This window comes from Lissotriton vulgaris, chromosome 4_1 (assembly GCF_964263255.1).
Source record: "Lissotriton vulgaris chromosome 4_1, aLisVul1.2, whole genome shotgun sequence".
Taxonomy (NCBI): domain Eukaryota; kingdom Metazoa; phylum Chordata; class Amphibia; order Caudata; family Salamandridae; genus Lissotriton; species Lissotriton vulgaris.
Window position 1 is genome coordinate 118,805,325 of NC_141691.1, and position 13,696 is coordinate 118,819,020.

Below are 13,696 nucleotides of genomic sequence, written 5' to 3' on the forward strand. Positions count from 1 at the left end.
CAAAACCTTGAATTGGTAGTGTTGACCTTCTATTGTGAACCGGAGATATTTTCTGTGAGCTGGATGGATGGGTATGTGAAAATACGCATCCTTGTGGTCCAATGTTGCTAGGAAGTCTCCTTGCTGTAGTAATGGGAGCACTTGCTGTAGTGTGATCATATGGAAGTGCTCTGACAGTATGTATTGATTTAGGGGTCTGAGGTCCAATATTGGTCTGAGGGAACCGTCCTTCTTGGGAATAAGGAAGTATAGGGAGTATACTCCTGTCCCTTGATGTTGGAAAGGGACTGGCTCTATGGCCCCCTTTTCCAGCATGCATTTCACCTCTTGTTGCAGCAGGGTGATGTGTTCGTTGGACATAGGACGGTGTCTGGGTGGTATGACTGGTGGGGTAGAAGTGAGTTCCAGGCAATAAGCATACTGGATAATTTGTCTCAGCCACCTGTCCGTGGTAATTGCGTTCCAGACAGGTAGGAATTGTTGGAGTCTGCCTCCGACCGGTGTTAGGTGGTCTGGAGGTAGCGTGATGAAGTCACTGTTTTGTGGCAGTGGAGGCTCTGGTGTTATTGCCTCCACGTCCTCTTCCCTTATTGTTTCCCCTATAACCTCCTCTGTTGGAGTTTTTGGTAAAGGAACTTTGTGTGTTGCCTTTGTATGAGGACGTTTGGGAAGTATTGCCTCGTGTAGCTGCCCTGTATGAGGAGCGTCAAAAGGAACTTCTGTGTTGCTGAAACTGCAATGCTCCCATTGACTTTGCGGTTTCTGTGTCCGTCTTCATTTGATCTAAAATGGTGTCGACACAGGGCCAAAAAGGAAGTCTTGATTGACTGGCTGATTAAGAATGGTGGACTGCACCTCGTTCTTAAAGCCCGAAATACGCAGCCATGCATGTCACCTTAATAAAACACTAGTGTTAATAGACCTGGCTGCGGTGTCTGCTGCATCAAGCGCACATTTGATGGAGGCGTTTGTAATGAATTTTCCCTCCTGTATGAGGTCATCAGCTTGGGCTTTAAAAGGCTCAGGTAGGTGTTGCATTAAGCTTTCAAGCTGGTCATAATGTGCCCCGTCGTAACGAGCTAGCAGAGCTTGTGTATTGGCAATCCTCCATGAATTGGAGGCCTGTACTGCTACCCTTTTACCTGAGGCTTCAAGTATCTTTGATTCCTTATCGGGGGGAGGGGCTTCCCCCGTTGTCTGCGAGTTGGCCCTTTTGCGTGCATTAGCCACCACTAGTGAGTCTAATGGTAACTGCTCTTTGATGTAGGTAGGGTCTGCTCTATACTTTCTCAATCCTGGGATTGATTACCCGTGCCCTGGCTGTATCTTTAAATATGTCAGGTGCGTGTTTTAACACTCCCTTTAGCATAGGAAGTGTTCTGACACTTTTTTCCGAAGTAGGGAAGGTGTCAAATAAGAAGTCTTCCTCTACAGGGTCATTATGCGTGTCTACATTGTGGTACTGCGCTGCCCTGTCTATTAATTAGTTGAAGACAATGGAGTCATCAGTAGGTGAAGGCTTAGTTGGATAAGAGGAGACATCAGGGATGGGATGGGTGTTATAAGGGTCAGTTGGCTCCTCCCATGGTTCATTTTGTGGCTCAGGATCCTGTGGATAATCATAATCAGGCTGAGGATCCTCCCCTGTGTTTCCCTCATTGTCCCCATAGTGAGAAGGAGATTGAGTAGTAGACATAATGGGATAGAAGGGAATGAAGGGTCTAGATGGAGAAGTCTCAAAGTCCTTCTTTTTTAGTGGAATAGGGGAATGAGAGTCAGTGTCCAGTGGCCTCTTCTTCCTGTGCAGGATTGTGACTTTACCAGTCTCAGGATTAATATATATTTTTGCCTGGTCGTCTGCTGGATCAGGATTGAATTTTGAATTTGAAAATATTTATAAAGCGCAACATTCACCTAGCGGTTTCTTGGCGCTATGGAGGGAGGGTACCAGAGGAGAAAGATGACAGCCATTAATTCAAGAGAGTGGAAGCAATTTACAGGGAAAAAGCTTGTTTAAAGAGAAAAGTCTTAAGGTCTTTCTGGAAAGGAAGATAGTGCGTGGCTGATCTTAGATGGTCGGGGAGGGAGTTCCAAAAAGTGGGTGACAAAGTAGAAAAGTTGGCCCCTCCCCACTTTTTGCGCTTATAGCGAGGGACCAGCAGGAGAGACTGTGAGGAGGAGCGTAGCTCTCTGGTGGGGATGTACTTCCTGATCAGGGAAGAGATGAAGGCGGGAGCCGAGCCCCAACGTGCCTGGAAAACCATACAACCTATTTTAAATAGGGCTCGCTCCTTGACAGGCAGCCAATGAAGCGCCTTAAGTAAAGGGGTTGAGTGGTGGGAACGTGATAGGCCATAGACTAATCGCGCCGCCTGGTTTTGGACCAGCTGGAGGTTCCGCAGACTATAAGCCGGAATGCCGTTGTAGAGGGCATTCGCGTAGTCCAGCCGGTGTAACACCAAGGCGGACATGATCAGTTTAAGTGCCAAGGGAGAAAAGAACCGGGAGACAGTGCGGATAGTTCGAAGAGTGAGAAAGCAGGAAGAAACAACAGAGCTAACCTGTGAGTGAAGAGTGAGGTGATTATTAAGCTTAACACCTAAAGTCTTAACAGTGGAAGAAGGAATGGCGGGGGGCCCAAAAGCAGAAGGCCAAAACAGAGTTCCAGGGACTGGAGCAACCACCCGTGAGAATCAACTCGGTCTTGTCAGGGTTCAACTTCAGGTGGTTGAAATTCATCCAGTCCCTGATAAAAATCATAACAGACTGGAAATTAGCAATAGAGTGAGACGAGGAAGATAGGTTAAAGATGAGCTGGAGGTCATCCGCATAGTTATAAATGGTGACCTCCAGCTGCTGAAGAGCAAAAATCAAAGGATAAATATAGAGATTAAACAGAAGAGGGGAGAGCGGAGAGGGAAGAACATTGGGGAACACCACACGTGACCCTCAAAGGGGCGGCCGAGAAATCCCCCAATCGAACCGCCTGGATGCGGTCCTTCAGGAAAGAGGAAAGCCAGACCAGGGCCGAGCCCCCGACTCCCGCCGCTCCGACACGTGACAACAAGATGGAATGGTCCACCGTGTCGAAGGCGGCAGAGAGATCAAGGAGCACCAAGGCCTGATGTTGGTTTTGGTCCATGCCTTCCCTAAGATTGTCCAGGACCGACACCACTACGGACTCGGTAGAGTGCCTAGGCCGGAAGCCTGCCTGGCGGGATGCTAGGCCCCCATTCTCCTCAACAAAGGAGCTGAGCACCGCGGTTACGTGGCGCTCTAGCACCTTACCCAAGTAGGGCAGCAGTGAGATGGGGCGATAGTTAACAGGGGCAGAGGGGTCCGCCCCGGGCTTCTTAAGGATAGGCACTATGGTGGCGGATTTAAGAGCTGGAATCACGACCCCCTGGGCAAGGGAACTATTCAGAAGTGTAAGAGGGGGCTGGGTGCAGACAGAGTAGATCTGTCTGAGAACGCGAGCTGGGCAGACCGGACTTGACTTTGGGGAGTATAGCCAGGAACGCATCTTCAGTGAGAAGTGGAATCAAGGTGAGAAAAGATTGGGCAGTCGGGGGAAGGGGATCAACAAAGAAAGGGGAGGGAGGAGAAATATTAGATTTAATGTTACTAATTTTGTTCAAAAAATAAGAATTCAGGGAATCACATAAAAGCTGGGTAGGAGGGGGTTTGAGAGTAGCCCTGTCTAAGAACGCATGGTCGTGGACAGTGGTGAAAATCTCCCTGGATTTGTTATCCGCAGCCAGGAATTTTGCGGAGAAATAAGCTGTTTTTGCGCCAAGGATGGCTCTCTTGTACTCTCCCAAAAGGGTGGTATATTGGATTTTCAATATGGGACAATAGTTCCTTCTCCACTGCCTCTCAGACCTCCGAAGGGTCAACTTTTTCACCTTTAAGTCCTCACTGAACCACCGGTTGGCCTCATTGGGACGTCTGACCGATATCCGCCGTAGGGGAGCTACCAGATCGCAACCTCTGGCGAGCCAGGTGTTAATAGAGGCGGCTTGAGATGATGAGGACAGGCCATCCAGGTTGGGCGAGGAATTCAGGAGGGAGGATGATAGAGACGGGAGATCAACACGACTCCAATTGCGTGCCCAGATGTTTTTGGCAAGCGAGGCTTTTCCTATCGGGCTAAAGTGGAGGGAAGAGTTCTTCCTCCACTGTACTTGGTTGTGACTTTTTTGGGTCGATAACACCTTCTGCTTTGACGACTTTTGGTGCCTTAGTGCTTTTCTTCGGCTCGGGCCCTTTTTTCGGGTCGGCGAGTGTTTTCGGGTCGACCGGGTCTTTCGGTTCGACACGTTTCTTGTGCTCGGCAGGCTTTTTTAGTTGACTGTCCTTTGCCGAGTCGATTGTCTTTTTAGGATCGACTGGTGTTTTCGGAACACTTGTATTTGGGTCGATAGCCTTTTCCGGCCGGATTATAGGCTTCGATACGGCACCCTTTCCGTCGGCGACCTTCTTTGGTTCGGCGACTTGGCACAGCCGGCTTTTTCGGTTCGACGTCTTTTTTCGTGTTGGCGCCCTTAGGCTTGGCGTCCTTTTTGGGCTCAACGGCCTGTTTGGGGTCGGCGCCCTTCGGTTCGACGGCCTTTTTTGGGTCGATTGTTTTCTTCGGGTCGACGCCTTTAGGCTGTACGGCCTTTTTCGGGTCGACTCCTTTAGGCTGTCCGGTTTTCTTTGGGTCGACGGCCTTACAGGTCGACTACCTTTTTGGGCTCTGGAACCTTCTTTGGGATTGCGGTACTTGGCCCTGGGGTATCTGAAGGCTTAGATTTCGGTTTCGAAGCTGAGCCGGATGGCGAGGCTGGCGAATGTTTCTTTGGATCTTGGCTAAGGCCTTTTGGCGATGCCTCGACCGGAGCCTTCGGTAACGGGGTAATCGGTGTCGGGGGCTGTGTACTCACGATTTGCCCCGGTGGGATCTCGTCATCGGAGTCAGAGTAGTCCTCGACAGTGACTATCTCTAGGTCCGAATCTGGAGCTTCTGGAAGTTCTTGGTAATCATCGAAGATGTTGTCCGGTTCCGGTGCCTGTCGCTGCATCTCTTGCCTAGCGCCCCGTCGATTCCGTATGGTTTTCTTCGACCGAAACTGGGCACAGGCTGGGCAGGTTTCTTCCTTATGGTCTGGAGAAAGGCACTTGTTGCATACTGAATGCTTGTCAGTATGCGGGAACTTGGAGTGGCATTGTGGGCATCTTTTGAAGGGGCTCCTTTCCATCGACAGCGGGCCCACGCGGAGTCGAAAAGGCCCAACGGCCCGCGTCGACGACCGATTCGAGATGGAAAGCTTTATCGAGTAAAGAGGTACCGAGCGAGAACAATACCGTCGAAGTCCTTTACAAAAGTTTTGTTTCGATTCCGAAGTTGGAGTGTAGGAGTAACATCCGAACCCAATGGCGGAAAAAAACAATCTGAGGATGGAGAAGATGCCCATGCGCACTGTAGTCCAGGGGAGGAGTCACCTATCTCGTGATACTTCGAAGACTCTTCCAAGACAACAAAGTGCAATCATCCGGACCCAACACTAGGCGGCGATCTATTCACAGATAGGAATTCAGCCTCCCACATGCCTCGAACACCTGCTTTCCACGGCAGACTTGATTTTCAAATCAGCTGAAAAAAAACCTTTAACATGCAAATTGCCACCGCTCTCAAATGTGCATGTTTTCATTAAAGCAGATTGACTCGAATTCAGGTACCGTTCAGTTAATTTTTAGCACATGGGTGGGGTAAAATCCATGCTTGGCAAAATAAAAATACCAATAACAAAGACTGCAGCGCCACTTTATGTGATCTCTCGAAGAGAGTAAGTCAGGTTGATACTGCCAATGGTGTGAACCGAGAGGGCCGAACCACAAACAAGACTAACCTTAAGGGAGGGGGCAGAGGAAGGAAAGTTACGCCTAATGTTACTTCACAAGCTGAAAAAGTTGTGCTGCAAAGTCAGTGGCCTGCGCGCTGTAACTTACATAGAGTAGGGCAGAGCGGAACTCAGCGGAATTCCACTGAGTTTTTATGCAACAAAGCAGAACTATGCGTAACGCAACTCCGCCCACCACTATTTTAAACAGCAATAAAGGTCACAGTTTACTACATGGAACAAACAGGGAATATCTAACATTTTCTGCTCCAATATTACAGAAAGCATTTCATTTTAAATACAGAACAGACACTCGAATGCTTCAATTTCTCAAAAATTTATTGGCACTGGAAGAGCAAGAAGACCTACAACTGACCTCGCGGAATTCAAACTGGTCTCTTGTGGTCCTTTGTCTATGTACTGGCATGGGCCTGGCAAAACAAACACTATGCCCCGTTTATTGTCTTAACTTAACCAGTAAAAAGGTTGATCAAATGTGAGTCAACATAATTTACATCAATGAACAAACCAACTAAGAAACAAACATGTTTTAACACGTGCTGGGATGGTCCTCTTGCAAACTTTGCACATATTCAAATTCGGAAAAATAAGGGTTTTATGGAGCAACAAAAACCTGCAAAACAGTGAATTAAAAATTAAATGAAATAGAATTTTAATACTGAAAGCTCTTTTACATTATTTTGTTGCAAAATATCGGTCCTTTTTTATAATACAGTATATATTTTTACAAGAAGGGTTTATTAAACACCTCCCTCCCTGTACAACTAGTACATTGTAAATTGTGCATAGCTAGAAAAGACGTACAAATCGATATCAGATTAGATACCAATGGAATATATATAATACTGGTAGAAAAGGGAAGGGCTGGAACAACCACGCAAGGAGTGCTGTTGGGCTGACACTGCATCAGCTCCCCAAAAAAGCAGAATTCTTCTCAATAAATCAATGTACAATTTGAAGAAAACAAATTGTGTAGGTGTGAAGGAGGATTTCCACCAGTAATGAAAAATGTATTTTGGGGTGTACTAGTGCTTGAAATGATGCTAGAACAGTGCTGAGAACTTAGTAAATTTGGGGTAAGAAAGTATTTGGCACAGCAAAAGTAGATGGTCTCCAGAATACCACACTCATCCATTGAGCCCTAGCTGCTGGTATGCATGAACTACTTCAGGATATTGGGGCAGCGGGCCAAGTCTTCGGCAGCTATTCTTCAATGGCCAACTGGGACTGCAAATGGAAGTTGTGCATGCTACAACTATAGAATAGCCCACGGTGGAAGAACCCAATGGATTGGTCGAATACAACAAAGATGCAACTGATTATCAAACAAGTCATCTCAAACACGAACACAGTTTTCCGGGAAACAAAGAGCAAGGTTTGACACATTGGCCTCTAAAATGTTGTAATGGCTACTTTTGCAAAGGATTAGCATACCCTACTAAATAAAAGCATAGTTAGTTAAGTTCTATGAATCTGTTCCATTTTCTGCATGTGGCTTGCTCTGTGTTTCTTCGTGAACAGCCCACAAAATCCTCCTAATGCAAATTGGACAAAAATATAGAGGATTGGGACGAATATTGATTTGGGGCTGTGGGAAGCAGGCAAGCCGTGGAAGTCCTTTTTGGAGATATAAATAATTTGCTCAGTCGCAATAGTATATGTATTTTTACAAAGATGTAGAGCGAATACATGTTTTATAAAAACTAGCATCAATTAACTTCTGGAGGAAAAAAAAACAAGGATGGAGTTGTGCCGCTCTAAGGCATAAAAAAACAACTAAAAACGCCCCAGAGGCCACTTTCACAGGCTTCATAAACAAACATCTCTTTTGGCGAATAGGCTGTGCCTACATGTTATCATGCAGTCCGTGCTATGGTGTACTAATCACATTACTTATGTGGGTTTGAGTTGTGTGCCGACAACTGCAACATTATACGTATTTTCCCCAAAGATTCCAAACGTAAGATAACCCAAAACTCAACCCAACATTATCAGCAAAGGGCTCCATTATTTATTGCCCAATGACTTCCCAGCACCTATTTGCACTGAATTACAGAGGTGCTAGGTAACCTGCCTTGTTTGTGCCTTCCCAATGAGCTATGAAATGTTACTGTTGGTGCACCCCCTGATTCTGTGTAAATCATGTCCTGGGCATCCTAGGAACTGCCCCACAAAAATCCCGCTCCTATGGTGCTCCACCACCGGCAACATCTCCAAACTGGTGAGACACCTGTAAAAGGCGAATGGAAACTTCCTGTGGTTACAGGCTCAGTGAACTAGCGAAGTGGTACAGTCTTTTCGGTGAAGTGGTAGGAGTCCCAGAAGTACACAGTTAGGATTTCAAGATCGCGTCGCTCTTTGGAACGATGCTTGACGAGCAGTACGAAGAAAAGTCCTTTGTTGGTTGAGGCTCTGCATCTGCACAGACTTTATAAATAAGACCAAGGTCACTCCTCTGTAGTGGTTCCAGCGCAGCACATCTAGCGCACAGACGGGGTGGGAATGGGAAACAGCCCCTGGGATTGAATGGGATTGGGGGGAACGAAGGATGGCAGGATTACATGGACTCAAATTCATCTATGCGCTGTTTGGTGTTGCCTTGGCGAATCTGACGGAGGGTTTTGTACTTGTCTCGGCCTGCCTTGACATTCTCTGCATGAAGAAGGTCATTTGTCGTCTTCTTGGTCTCATCCCGGGCATTCTCCAGCTCCTTGCTAAGAGTCTAAGGACAGAAAGCAAGAGTCAATGAGTGAACAAAGAAAAAGGGATGAGATTTGGGTCAGGGTGATTTGTGGTAGAGCACTAATTTGTGTGGTCACACTTTAGTGTCAATAGGAAAAAAAGGTATAACATTGACAATTCTGCTAAGTGTATGTTCCACACAGCAATACTCAACAGTAAAGGGACACAAAATTACAAGTCAACAGCATTCATGCTCCTCATCCCTTGTGCCTTGATCCAAGCCCCCCTTCTTCTAGTACCATGGAAAATCAATCACAGAAAGAACTGAAAAATATAGCTTCGAAGAACACAGTTGTATCAGAAATCATTTAGCTGAAAAAGTTCACCAATATGGCCAGAACACAGCTTAGGGTGGTTTCGTGAATGCAATTGTTTGCCCATATAGTGTCTTTACAGAAAGCCTCTTACAGCTCCCTCCTTTACTTCCATGAGATAAAATGCTGACAGTTCTGCAGCAGAGAAAAGTCAAAAACACCAACCCACCAATACAGCCCATTTACTTAGCCTAAACTCTGAGAACAGCACAGGAGACTGGAGTGTGCTTAGAGCCCAACAGTAAACGGTGCTGAAGAGAAGACCGCTACAGTCCCTGCATCCCATGAAACTCCTGCCCTCTGGGAAATTGAAGCTCAGGAAATGAAGCAAGGAAGCCAGCACTTCCGGGGTGCCCCATCTTCACAATAAGCCCAGTGGGACCTGAAGGAAAGGAATGCACACAGGACTATGATAGCCTATGTCAGTCTCCTTACACCGGATGCAAGGGCTAGGTAAGGCATCTGGTAGCTACATGATGTAAGCGGGCTTACAAGATGCTGCACCTATTTCGCGAGTGCCCAGGCTTCTTTATGCAGCAAAAGTACCACATTTTTGATCAAAAACATCAGTAAAAGGGACTGGGCATAGAACCACCAAAGTCTTCATAAAATACATGGTGTATATTTTGAGGAAACAAATACTTTAGCGTCGAGTTTGCTTGCATGAATATGGATGGGACGCTCTGCAATGTACATCAAAGGGTACCAACTTAACTGTAAGCCAACATAGTGTACTTCTAAAGTGAAAGAAGTATCTTAAAATGGAAGACGCAAAAAATGAGAAGTTAAAATCTAAATAGTGGGTGTGAATGAAGACTCAATGTATCAATGTTCTGGAAACCACAATGATAACAGTAAGAAAAACCATTAGCTAACCGCATTCTTAATCCATTCATATTGTTCATCTCGTTTCATTAATGCTATTTGTTCCATAATCTATAGACAGTCGCAAGCTGCAATTTTGTATATAGAATAGTCTAAGAAATCAAGAATGGACAACTACTCAAATAGCAAAACAGGTCAACATAGTATCCAATCTGGGCTCCGAGAATAAGAATAGATGCGGTTCTGAAAAACGCAGAACCATCTCCATGACTAATGATTTTCAGGTTCTCACGGACTCCTCTGAATCTCATTGCTAGTATCTTCCTACCAGGATTCCAGCTTTTCTAGACCACTAACGAGACAACCCTAACACTAGGACCATGCGCCTTTCCCCGCTGGACATGCTTGCACCCCAGTACCTTTAAGTGCTGCTGGACCCGGATGTTCTTCTCGGCCTCTGTGGTGCGGTCCTCCTCACTGCGGTCTTTATTGGACACGTCGGCTGTGAGTTCAGCGCTTGCTTCTGCGTCGTTTTCATCCTGCTCGTCGTCGTTCTCGTTCTCGGCATGCATGGGTTCCTGCACATGCGGAGCACTCACTGCCAGTTTCAACTCCTCTTTGGTCTTCTCAAGGTCTTCCTGAACCATTGCAGCCTATTGAAAAAGGTAAGTGCCAGAGGGTGAAGTGCCTCTCATTTACAGATGTGCACTTCCCAACACCGACTAACAAAATTAATGGGAAGCAACCCGCTTCTGTGAGTGAAAGATGCACAGAAACAAGGATCAAACTCACATATGGTATTTGTGTGTAATGTGATGACAAGGTGTGGGTGTGGGAGGTCTGATTACAGCAAAGTAGTGGTTTGGGAAGTGCAGTTGGGTATATTTTGTTGAGCTGTGCTTGTCTATTGGTGCCACCTTGTCCTAGGAGAGGTGTTGATATGATCAGGTGGTATACAATGACGTGACGTGATGCAGACCACCCAACCACAAAATTGCATGCTACAAGAGACCTCCATAAAGGAAACAAACTAGAATTATTAATGTGGTTTCCAGACAAATAAAAAAAAAATACCCACACACAAAAGCCCCCAAAATAGGTCAGAAAAACTGGTTCACTGCTTGGGAAAAAATTCTCTACCCTACCCCCTATAACAAATTACATCAACAATGACATTACTGACTATACCACTAATGTTAACACCAAGACAGAATCAGTTACAAAGTAAAGTAAACATACCACCACCATACAGCACCAAGCATAAGTCAGCATACGGCATAAATGGTGCTGTGTGTAAACATGTAGTAAGTATATGAACAAAATTATGGTCATGTCCTCTGCTGCACACTTCGGCAAATATTTTCTACACAGAATTTCATTATCTTATGTTTTTATATGCCTTATCATATCCTCTTCTTCTACTGGTAAGTGCTGTAAACACAGATGTTGCTGTTGCCCATTTTAATAGTACTCCATTAATTGACCTTGGAAGGATGGAAGGCTAACTACCATGCACGTTTGACCTTCAGATAACTGCACATTTCAATATTACCAAATTATTCCGTAGGGCTCCATCTCCCTCCAGAACTAAAAAGATAAGCCATGAAAAAAAGATGTTTTTTTTAATATATATATATTTTTTTAAACAAATGTACAGAGGATCTCAAGCCAAGACTGGTGAGCCAGCACAGTACTCGCCCTGCCTAAGAATCCGGAGGGTTGTTGTTGCCTGGAACCCTATTTAATTCCACCCGGTCTTGAACAAAAGATGGGGAGAGTTCTCCTTACCCCTGTTACCCTATCTCCTTACATACATACAGCCCCGGACGTGCTCAAAAGCAGGGTAACCCAGAGTCCTCAGCCAAGCGACACTGGAGCACCTCACGGCCACCCCGGTGTCGTGCTCAGAATTGTGAACAGAGCACAACCTAAAAGGCGTGCTGCACCTAGATGTGATTTACACCTCCCAGGTGCAATAATCTTTCTACTGTTGGCTTTCAGGGAAAAGAGTTTTCAACAAGATTTACAACAAGCAATTGCAATGTAAAGAGGTCTGTTTTTAAAGGAAAGTTGTATAGTAATGTGGAGCATTGCAAGTATATAGCATGGGAATGGGTATGTATTGGTGTGGAAGCAAAGAACTGTAGAATATTGGTGTAGGTTATAAGGTATGGTGACAGCTGCACCGTCAAGGCAGACCTATAAATTCATGTAGGTTAATGACTGTCCTCCTCCCATCTGTGCTGCTGACACAGAAAGTCAGCTTTAATAGCGTAAGGCTTGAAAGTTCAAGCACATGGATAAACAAAATGCCCACAAAGGTAAGCTCTTTTCTGCAGAACCACACAACTTCTGACCAATCAAAATAGGTTTCAGGGCTCCCAACATGTGGGCTGAGCCAAAAACCCTCTCTAGTGTTGCTCATATAATTGATTTGAGATAGCTGTGCTCTCAAGCTAGACCATAAAAAGGAGGTGGAGGGACTAAAGACTTAGGATGAGGTTGGAGTGTGAACAAGGATGTCAGGAATGACCTGGCAACATTATTGTGTTCTTGAGAAGGGAGAGAGAAGAGGTTCTGTAGCTTGAGGACGTTCTGTTATTTGCTTTTGGGTGGGGAGGATGTTGGTAACAAGCATCCATTTCTGGGGGGTGGTAAAGGGGCAAAAAGCTGGAGGAAAGGAGGGGAGTTGTACTCTGCGGGAAAGAATGTGAGAAAGTCCAGCAGGAGTAGAGTGAGGGAGAGAAGTACAGAGGCCTCTGAATGCCTCATTCATCCCTCATCTTTATTGTGTGCACCAGGTTCTCAAACCCATGGACAATTTTGTGGAGAAAGCTGGCCCTTAAACAATATAAAATGGATGATCGAACAACCACTAGTCGTCCTGATCGGTGTTACCGTTGTTGCGATTGCACTATTCTCTTTCACCATGGAGCACTTGGAATCCACCAAAGAAACTCATCCCCACCCCCGTGCTAACAAATAGGGATGCTCAATTCTACATCAGCCTTCTATACAGGATTCAAGTTGCGCCCTCCATTCATTTTGCTTCAAGTGTATACCACGTCCCTCTCCACGGAGGACTAAAGGGATTCCTCGCATCCTTTCTCGGCCCTGAAAATAATTTACATACTCTCCATACTAAGTGATCCACAAGACATTCCCAGCACCCTCTTTGTACCTTCTGTTGCCATTCTTCAGCCTCGTTTTCCTTCTTCCGTCTGGCCAACTCCAGGTCACTGATCGTGGATGTGAGCTCTGCCAATTCAGCAGCCTTTGGACAAAGAAAAGAACATCTTGGTGAATGATCCTAGCTTCACTGCTACTAGGCTCTAATGGGCCTTTTACCTACAACAATAGCACCCCCTTGAACTAACGGAGACGCAAACCTGGGCACGTGTAACATTCCCAAACAGCATTCAATGCTGTAAAGAAGTAAATACATGGATGCTGCTTGTACTCTTGGCAAGTAAACTAGTACTGGCATGCTGAGGTGCTCGATGCCATCGACGTTCGACCTGACATGGATTGGTGCTGGACACAAGTTGATGAAACTAGAGGCTGGATGTTGTACTCCCTGTGAATTCACTACAGATGTGTACTGGGGTTCTGTTCCCACCCTCAATGCTGGCTTAGTACTGCCATAACCCGTTCACACTCACACTGAGCGTCCATCACTGCTTCTAGCTTTACTTACAGACTAACAAATGGTTAAATATTACTGAATGCCATAGGGATCTATTCTTCATTAGTCACCACTAATTTTATCCATTAGGTTTCACTCCATCTTATGCAATGTTTGTAAGTTTAGAATCCGGTTTGTTTCTAAAAGTCAAGTACGTAGGGGAGTGTTGAGGAAACGACCAATCATCAACCTTCGGTTCCATCAACAGATGGGCAGGCTTATAAACA

The 13,696-nt window shown here is 45.7% G+C and overlaps 1 protein-coding gene across 1 annotated transcript in view; it reads right to left on the reverse strand.

Moving 5' to 3' along the window:
- Positions 1-6,203: 6,203 nt before the first annotated feature.
- Positions 6,204-13,696, reverse strand: part of MSN (moesin) — a 277,502-nt gene continuing 270,009 nt past the window's right edge. Inside the window, exons 11-13 of the mRNA XM_086918368.1 lie at positions 12,966-13,058; positions 10,204-10,437; positions 6,204-8,625 (exon numbers count right to left, since the gene is read on the reverse strand). Of these exons, the coding sequence (XP_086774494.1) occupies positions 8,461-8,625; positions 10,204-10,437; positions 12,966-13,058 (492 nt within the window). The 3' untranslated portion in view covers positions 6,204-8,460. The remainder of the gene's footprint in view (positions 8,626-10,203; positions 10,438-12,965; positions 13,059-13,696) is intronic.